Raw genomic sequence first — 10,164 nt, forward strand, 5'->3', positions numbered from 1 at the left:
GTGCCATGCCCAACAGAAATGACCCAGGTGGATAGCTCCTCAGTTGCTCATAGAAAATCCCACCTTGGAGTTTACAAAGACTTATGGGTAGAAAAGCCACACTAAGTAATTTACTATACTGTACAGGTAGAACTTGTAAGAGATGAACTTTGATATTTGGCTGAGGAGTTTTCTAAGCAAAGTCTTAAAAGGATTGTATGTTTTCTCCTTGCTGCTTATAGTAAAATGCAAGAGGGAAGAGATAAATTTTTAAAAGAACTGTTCAAAATGAAACCAGTACTTAAAGATTTGGGAAATTCTGTTGTGCAAACTAAGGAAATGTGTCCTGGAAGAACTTTTGCCAAGGATGACAAGGCTCCACAATCATTTGCTAAAGAGATTAAGCCTGTGACTGATGGATCCAATCAATCACTGCAGCAGAAAATCTAACAGTTTAGACTGAATGGGGCAGAGACAGGATGAAATGAAGAAAGCTTCTTCCTCTTGGAATTCTACAGGGAGGAAACAGTTCAGTGGAGCTACTTGGTTCCAAACAACTGTTGTTCTCCAAGAAAATAAAAGACCCATCCCAGGAGCAAATTGGAGACCAGCAGTAATGTTGGAGGGACCATGGTGGACAGGATTTCCCTCATTTAAAAAGATAGAAACACTGCCTCTGTCTTAAAGAATGGAAAAACCACCTCCTAAATTTAAAAGAGTCAAAAATCTCCATCACCTTGCTTCCAGAGTGTGGTGTTATCCAAAGCTGAGGGGGCAGGGCTACCATGAACAAGGGCTAGGAGAATGGACCCACCAGTGCAGAAGGGGTGGGTCACCACTGAAGTGGATCAGAAGAACGAGGCTACCCAAAGTCAAGGGAGCTGACTTGCCATCCCAGTAGGCCTGGAAGGCAGGACTAACTCCTAAGGCCAATGGACCTACAGAATCCAAACAGCGTGGCCAGCACTCAGAATCAGCAGGGCAGAGACATTGCCTAGATGGTCCCAGAGAACAGAGGGTTATTTTCAAGGCTTGAGAACTAATGAAATTTGCTCTGCTGGGTTCTGGACTTGCTTGATGCTCATAATTTCTCCCACTTGGAATAGGAATGTCACCTTGTGTCTGCCACATTGTACTTTGGAAGTATACAATATTTATTCTAGGAGCTCTGGTAGCATAGTACCTAAGACACTTGACTGCTTACCAGAAGGCTGGTGGTTTAAACCCACCAGCCACTCTTCGGAAGGAAGGTTGGGCAATCTACTTCCATAGTGCTACTGCCTCGGAAACCCAAGGAAGGGTCACTATGAGTCGGGTCCGACTCGATGGCACATCACAACAACAGGTTTCACAGGTTCTCAGATGGAAAGAATTTTTCCCCCAAGATGGAACACAACCAGATTCATGATCCAGAATTATATGATGATCCAGAAGAGAAAACTTGGGGCTTAGAGCTGATTTAAGACTTTTGGCATGTGACAGGATTACTATATTTTTGCATGAGGAAGGACATGAAATTTGGGGAAACAAAAGGTGCAAAGTTACAGACTAAATTGCGTTCTATCAAAATATGTGTTGTGAATCCAAACCTTTATGTATGTGGATGTAATTCCATTTGAGAATAGGGTTTTCTTTGTTATGTTAGTGAGGCCATATCAGTATAGGGTGTGTCTTAACTTAGTGATTTTTAAGATAGAAAAAGAGTCAATTAGGCACCGAAGCAACCAACCAGGAGTAGAGAAAAGAAATGTCACCTAGAGATCTCCAAGGAATAATGAGAAGAAAAGTTACAGACAGTGAGACTACGATTTTATCCCACAGCAAACAGAGAGCCTTCCCCTAGAGTTGAATTTGAACTCTAGCCTCTTAAACTATAAGAAATCAAAGTTCTCTTTTTTAAAGTCACCTACTTGTGGTATTTCTGTTATAGCAACTCTAAGAAACTAAGGTACACATCAAATGAAAACTATTCATAACTTAGTGTATATTTAAGCAAATTTTATAGTTTTCTCAAAGATACTTGCTTTTCTAGCTGTATTACAAATTGTCAAATTGAAGTGATGTTGGTGGATATTATCAAGACTTTTTTCCCCCTCCGGAGAATTTTCCGACATAATCAAGAAAGAATGAGACCTTCCCCAAGTCTCAACTTGTAGGGAGCTTCCAATCGGCTCTGATTTTCTAACACACCTACCTCTCAGTTCCTATTGTTGGTGTTGTTATGTGCCGTTGAGTCAGCCCTGACTCATAGCGACCCCTCCTTGGGTTTTCAAGGTGGTATCACTATGGAAGTAGATTGCCCAACCTTCCTTCCAAGGAGTGGCTGGTGGGTTTGAACCACCAGCCTTCTGGTTAGCAGTCAAGTGCCTTAGGCACTATGCTACCTAGGATAGTAAAATACTGGAAATGTCATGGGCTTTCAATAAGGACTTATTGACCAATTAATGAATTAGTCATCTTTATTACTTTTAGAGTTATATTCACATTAGTCAGTTTGGTCCTGGGGGAAAATATGCAAAAGAAAGGGAAAATATTTTGCTGTAATCGTTAAATTCACTTGACAAATATAAGTGTGTGGTTAGGTCCTAGTCAGTATGATTTCCATAGAGTAAATACCCAAAGAACATACTTTGAATCACACCTTTCTCTGTCTCTGCTGTGTCTAACTTGGATTCCAGCCAGATCTTGTCTCCTATCATCAGCTGCAAGATGGCACTTTCAGAAACATGCCTATAACTGTTCTTGGCCCTTGCTTCCTTCTCAAGGACTTGGATGCCATTCTTCATGAGCCCCAACTTCACAGCATGCTGGAACAACTCAATATCAAAGCCAAAATTATACACACCAGGGTTTATGCAGGTGAAAACCCCTGTGGTTACATTGAAGTGATTCTGATGGTTATGGAGGATGTCCTTGAAGACAATGGGTTGGGAGGTACCTGGGAAGGGATCATTCAGCTTCACTGCAAAGGCAGATTTTGGTGGGTGAGGGCAATCCTCGATGGCTCCAGGAGACCCTTGTAGACCTGGTAGGCCAGGAAAGCCAGGGATTCCTAAATACCAAAGTAAGAAAAGGAAGAAAGTGATGATGTGAAGTTGATGCATTTTATAATCCATGATTATCTTCCCACTTTACCCCTTCCTACCAACTTTCACTTGCACTTCCATGATCATCTTAAACATCACTATTTCCACGAAGTCTTTCTTGCCTTGCCCAGACTTAGCAAATCACTCTCCTCTGTGCCATGGTAATAGCAGAATTCAGCATTAACTCTGATCATAGCATTTCCCACACTAAATAGTAATTTCTCCTGTAAGTACCTGTTTTCTTAACTAGACTATGAGCTGGTGTCTCACTTGATTTTGTTTCTAATGTGCCACCACACAGTGTCCAGAATTAAATTGGTACTCATTGTATATTTCCTGAAGCAATAACTAAATGAATTACTACTTGAATTTCACTTTCAAACTTACTCTATATGTATATTTTTATTATCACAAGTATACCAACTAAGGACTACACTTGGGAAGCACAAATGCAGAAAAATCCAGGAATTATATCAGAGATAAGGGAGCTCTGATGGTGTAGTGCCTAAGGCATTAGACTGCTAACCAGAAGGCTAGTGGTTCAAATCCACCAGCCACTCCTTGGAAGGAAGGTTGGACAATCTATTTCCATAGTGATACCACCTCAGAAACCCAAGAAGGGCTCACTATGAGCCGGACATGACTGGCCAGCAGTGTATATATAGAGATAAAAGGTATACAGCAATGTTTCTCTAGCTGGACTGTGCATTAGCATTATACAATTACTTGGGATATAATATAGTGACTAATACAGTGACTTGGCTAATAAAGCAATAACACAGTGACCTTTTGAATCAATTTCTGGGGGATGAATTGAGGCACCTGCATATTTAACAAGATCCATAGATGATTCTGATACAAAGTCAGTTTTAAGGTTCACTGATGAAGGACCAAACTGGTGATTTGTTTTCAGTGTGTCAAAAACAAAATTTTGATCAAGAAATTGGAGTTAATAGGGTTTATTGAGTGAGAAACTGTTTCATGGACAGGCGGCACTGTGGGAGTTAAGGTTGGGTGTCACCTTGGCTGGGCCTGGTTTTGAGTGGCTGGGCAGCTGGATGTAGTTATTCCCCATGATGCGACTGGCAAACAGCTTCATGGTGAAATCAGCTGAGCAGCTGAGTAGCTGCCTTGGGGAGGTGGTCTGCTTCCGGTAGATAAGAAGACAGCTTTGAGAATGGGCTTGAGCTTTTTGGCATAGGTGGACCCTGCATGTTACTGAGCCTTCATTTAACAGACTGTCTTTTTGCTGCTGATCTTGGGATTGTGTCTGGACTTGAACTAGTGGCCTGCCATGTTGCTTGATAATTTTGAGACTGTGCCATTTTACTTGTCGACCTTGGATTTGTCAGCTTCACAGCCAGCAGCTGTCTAAGAGAAGCCTCCAGCTTGAGTGGGCCAGGACAAGAGGCAGAGCTGAAGCCCAAGGTCGAGGGGCTTTTTTACCCAGCCCCTAGAGCTGGCACTTTCAACTTGGACTTCTGGCCTCCTAAACTGTAAGAGAATAAATCCCTGTTTGTTCAAGCTGTCCCATTTGTGGTATTTTCTGTTAGAGCAGAACCCAAACTGAGGAAGCTCAAGTTTAAATAGTTACAGCACCCTTTTAAAACTTAGATGAGTAAGTATCTTACCCCTTGCTTTGACTGGTTCATCACTTCTATTTTTCCTTTGTTTGGGGAAAGTTGGCCATTGAATGCTAAGCTGGTTTATTTTGATTGAATGAGTGTTGTTAACTCATGCTGATAAGTACTGCTAACTCACGTTAATTCATGCTGATAAGTAAAACTTGCTGAAGTTTTTATTGTTTCTTATAAATGGCTTTATGATTAATTTTTCTTTGGCTCTTGGACAGGGAAGCCATTTTAACTTTTGCCTCTGAAAGATTTTAATAGTGAGATTCAGATGGCAGAGCAAGTTCTCAGAGTTGAGAGGAGATCTCCTAACACTGTACTCTCAGTTTTTTTCTTGTGATACCACTCGGTCCCTGGATTGACCACACTGCTCTAGTGTTAACCGCCTGACCACAGTAGACTCCAGTTACATTGGAGTGTGATATTATTACATTGGGTGTGCAGAGAGCCACTATGCCACTTTTCAGAGTGCACCATTTTAACTGCTATCTGAACGACTATCTAGATTTTAAATTAGCCATGTAAGTATTGTTCTGGTTACCTAGAGTCTCTCTGACAGAACATATACCACAAATGGGATGGTTTGAACAAACAAGTTTATTCTCTTACAGTTTGGAGGCTTTAAGTCCGAGTTCAAAGTGCCAGGCTCTAGGGGCTGGGTGAAAGCCCCTCAACCTTGGGCTTCAGCTCTGCCTCCTGCTCCTGGCCCACTGAAGTGAGAGGCTTTTTTTCACTCAGGCAGCTGCTGGCTGATGAGACTGACAAGTGCAAGGTTGACAAGTAAAAAGACACAGTCTTGATGCTACCAAACCACACAGCAGGCCACTAATTCAAGTCCATTAAAAGTCTCAAGATTGGCAGAGCATGGCAGGCTGCTGAACAATGACACAGCTACATGCAGGGTTCAAGCATGCCATAAGCTAGAGACCATTCCCAAAGCTGTTTCTTATATACAGGAAGCAGACCACATCCCTAGGGCAGGTACTCAGCTGCTCACAGTAGATTCCACCATGGAGTTGATTACCAGTCTCATCATGGGGAATACTACATCCAGCTGCCCAGCCACTCAACCAGGCCCAGCCAAGTTGATACACAAACATAACTACCACAAATATCAATTGGTGGCTTCTTCAGGATCCATCTGACCTTCTTTTAGGTTAAAATCTCTGTGTCTATCTTAAGGTCTAGGTGCCTAGCTGTGCTTAGGAATAAATGTTCAGAAATCAGTTGTCAGTTTTCTCCAAAAATTTCTTGTCTTGGTTATTACTGACTCAGAAACACCTGGATGTTTTCACTGGGTTTACACATATTTCAATAAAAGAGAAACAAGAAGTGATGTATGCAAGTTGAAAAAAATGTATTTTCTCACCCGTATGGCCACGTGGCCCTGGTGGACCTGGGGGTCCTTGGAGTCCTGGGAATCCTTGAGAATCACAAGATGTTGAAACTTCTAGAGAACTGACATTAGCCATGGCTGACACAACAGACAATACTAGAATCCAGACATCTAGAACAAGGGATCAATGGATAAAAATTGTAAGCTGCAATATACTACTGCTCCTTTTGATGGATTATGTTCCCAGCATTGTCAAAGGGAGGCAAATCCTCACAATGCCAAGAAATGAGTAAGAGATTGGTTGTATCAAGGCCCTCTTTCCATTTTCCTTATTGAGGGAGCACCATCAGTACCAATGCAATCTATAGTTTCCTTCTACTTGATGTTAATGTAACTCACTAGAACCTGATCTAGTAGCTTAGAGCTTTTCTCTTTAAGAAAATATTCTAAGTGGCCTTATCTTTATGATCATTAGGTACCTGGTGCATACACAAGTAAGCTCCAAACCAAACCATTGCTGATGAGTGACTTCTGACTCAGCAGTCCTATAGGACAGGGTAGAATGTGTCCCATACAGTTACTTTATGGAAGCAGACTGTCACATCTTTCTGAAAAACAAGCCAATTGGGAGTTTCAGTTGCTATTCATCCCTTGTTAGATTTTTCCCTCATATCTGCATGGTAACCTTGAACTTTCTCAAAGGGAGTGATGCACACTTTCTTCTGCATTACCACTCCATCTGCTTCCCATGATGCATTTATTACATTAAACCAACTGCCATCTTTGTTGTTGTTGTTATGTGCCATGGAGTTGGACCCGACTCATAGCGACCCCTCCTTGGGTTTCTGAGGCAGTATTACTATGGAAGTAGATTGCCCAAGCTTCCATCTGAGGAGTGGCTGGTGGGTTTGAACCATCAGCCTTCTGGTTAGCAGTCAAGTAGCTTAAGCACTATGCTATCAGAGCTCCTACTTGCCATCTAGTCCACCCCAATTCATAGCGATCCCATGTGGTTCAGAGTAGAACTGTACTCCATAGGGTTTTCAGTGGCTGATTTTTCAAAAGCAGATAGCCAGGCCTTTTTTCTGAGGTGCCTGTGGATAGACTTGAACCTCTAACCTTTCAGTTAGCAGCTGAGTGTGAATTACATTCCAAACCAAACCAAACCAATCCCCCTGCTATAGAGTCGTATCTGACTCATAGTGACCCCTCCTTGGATTTCTGAGGCAGTATCACTACCTTCCTTCTGAGGAGTGGCTGGTGGGTTTGAAGTGCCAGCCTTCTGGTTAGCAGTCAAATGCCTTAGGCACTATGCTACCAGAGCTCATTAGAGTGTGATAAAACTTTATATCTGTCTATCTAGACTGGTTCAGTAAATGCTACCTTCCTTTTTGGGTGGCTGTGAGGCTTAAAGAAAATGATGTATGAAAAGGACCTGGCACCAGGTCTGGTACATAGGTATCATTCCTTAAACATACATTACTGGACTTCCCACTCCTCTTATCTTTCTATGCTGATTTCCAAATTGTTGTTGTTGTTGTTATGTATCATTGAGTCAGCTCCAACTCATAGTGACCCTGTGTACAACAGAACAAAACACTGCCCAGTCCTGCACCACCCTCACAATCCTTGCTATACCTGAGCCCATCATTGTAGCTGCTGTGTCAATCCACCTCATTGAGGGCCTTCTCCTTTTTTGCTGACCCTCTACCAGGCATGATATGCTTCTCCAGGGAAAGGTCCTTTCTGACAACCTGCCCAAAGTAGGTGAGACAAAGTCTAGCAATTCTTGCTTCCAAGGAACATTCTGGCTGCACTTCTTCTGGGACAGTTTTGTTAGTTCTTCTGTCAGTTCATGGTACTTTCAGTATTCTTCACCAATGCCACAATTAAAAAGCATCAACTCTACTTTGGTCTTCCTTATTCACTGTCCAGTTTTCATGAACATCTGAGGCTATTGAAAATACCATGGCTTGGGTTAGATGCACGTTAGTCTTCAAAATCTTTGCTCTTCACCACTTTAAAGAGGTCTTTTGCAACAGATTTGCCCAGTGCAATATGTCCTCTGATCTCTTGACTGGTGCTTCCATTGGTGTTGATCGTGGAACCAAATAATTTGCAATTGATTTCCAAATAGGGAATGGTTTACCATCAAAAGTATTCATGATCACTGGCATGTTGACCCTGGGCATCTATGACAGTAATTTTCAAAAGGATATGGAGAAGAAAATATGGGGTGGCTTTTTGGAGGGCCAGAACTGGTAGGGAAGGCTGGGAAGTGGTGGCAGATGGCTTTTTGGAGGGATAGAAATGGTAGGAAAGGCTGGGAAGCAGGAGTAGAGCAGTTTGGAACAGCTAAGGGAGATGAACTCATCTGTCAGTTTGCCATCTTGTGGTGGCTTGTGTGTTGCTGTGAAGCTGCAGGCTATACCACCTGTGTTTCAAATGCCAGCAGGGATATTCACGGTTGACAGGTTTCAGCAGAGCTTCCAGACTAAGACAGACTCAGAATAAGGAAGAGGCTATCTACTTCTCAAAGAATTGGCCAGTGAAAACCTTATGAATAGTGGTGAAACACTGTGTGATACATTACTGAAAAAGATCCCTGAAACATTATCTGATATAGTGTCAATAGATGAGCCCTTCAGGTTGGAAGCACTCAAAATATGAGTAGGAAAGAGCTGCCTCCTCAGAATAGAGCCTACCATAATGATGTGGAAGGAGTAAAGCTTTCAGGACCTCATTTTGCTGATGTGGCACAATTCAAGATAAGAAGAAACAGCCCCAAACATCCATTAATAATTGGAACATGGAATTATCTTCAGTAAGATTATATTCAGTAAGCACAAACTATGAATCTAGGAAAATTGAAAGTTGTCAGAAATTTAATGGAACACATAAAGCTCAGGATCCTAGGCATTGGTGACCTGAAATGGACCGGTTTTGGCCATTTTGAATCAGACAACCATATGATCTACTATGCTGGGAATGACAGAATGAACAGGAATGGTGTGACATTCATCATCACAAAGAATGTTTCAAGATCTATCCTGAAGTACAATACTGTCAGTGACATGATAATATCCATATGTCTACGAGGAAAACCAGTTAATATTACTATTGTTCAAATTTACACACCAACCACCAGAGCCAAAGATGAGGAAATTGAAGATATTTACCAACTTCTGCAGTATGAAATCAACCAAACATGCACTCAGGATGTGTTAATTATCAATTTTGATTGGAATGCAAAAGTTGGAAACAAAGAAGAATCACCAGTAGTTGGAAAATAAGGTCATGGTGATAGAAATGATGCTGGAGATCACATGATAGAATTTTGCAAGACCAACGACTTATTCATTGCAAATACCTTTTTTTTCAACAACACAAACAGTGGCTATACGTGTGGACTTCACCAGACAGAGTACACAGGAAGCAGATTGACTACATATGTGGCCAAGAGGCAATGAAGAAGCTCAGTATGTTCAGGCAAAACAAGGCTAGGAGGTGATCGTGTAACAGACCACCACCTGCTCATACGCAAGTTCAAGGTGAAGCTGAAGACAATTAACAGAAGTCCACAAGAGCCAAAATATGATCTTATCACTCCTGAATTTAGAGACCACCTAAAGAATAGATTTGATGCATTGAACATCAGTGACTGAAAACCAGAAGAATTGTGGGATGACATCAAGAACATCATCCATGAAGAAAGCAAAAGGTCATTAAAAAGACAGGAAAAGAAGAAAAGACCAAAGTGGATGTCAGAGGAGACTCTGAAAGTTGCCATAGAATGGAAAGTAGCTACAGTAAGTGGAATAATCGACAGGATAAAAGAGCTGAACAGAAGATTTCAAAGAGAAGCTCGAGAAGACAAAGTCAGTTATTATAATGAAATGTGCAAAGACCTGCAGTTAGAAAACCAAAGGGAAAGAACACTTTCAGCATTTCTCAAGCTGAAAGAACTGAGGAAAAAATTTAAGCCTTGAATTGGAATATTGAAAGATTCCATAGGCGATATGATGAATGATACAGGAAATATCAAAAGAAGATGGATGGAATACAGAGAGTCACTATAGTAAAAATAATTGGTAGATGATCATCCTTTTCAGGAGGTGGCATATGATCAAGA

General features: G+C 41.5%; 1 protein-coding gene across 1 annotated transcript; it reads right to left on the reverse strand.

Moving 5' to 3' along the window:
• Positions 1-2,564: 2,564 nt before the first annotated feature.
• On the reverse strand, positions 2,565-8,209 carry LOC103208509 (protein HP-25 homolog 2-like). Its single transcript, XM_007954219.1, has 3 exons — positions 8,182-8,209; positions 6,066-6,203; positions 2,565-3,031 (listed from the first exon to the last, which is right to left on the reverse strand). The coding sequence occupies exons 1-3, from the start codon at positions 8,207-8,209 to the stop codon at positions 2,565-2,567; spliced, it is 633 nt and encodes a 210-aa protein (XP_007952410.1).
• Between the last annotated feature and the right edge of the window lie 1,955 nt (positions 8,210-10,164).

Source organism: Orycteropus afer, unplaced genomic scaffold, assembly GCF_000298275.1.
Source record: "Orycteropus afer afer isolate SDZICR_OR568_19922 unplaced genomic scaffold, OryAfe1.0 scaffold00446, whole genome shotgun sequence".
NCBI classification, from domain to species: Eukaryota; Metazoa; Chordata; class Mammalia; order Tubulidentata; family Orycteropodidae; genus Orycteropus; species Orycteropus afer.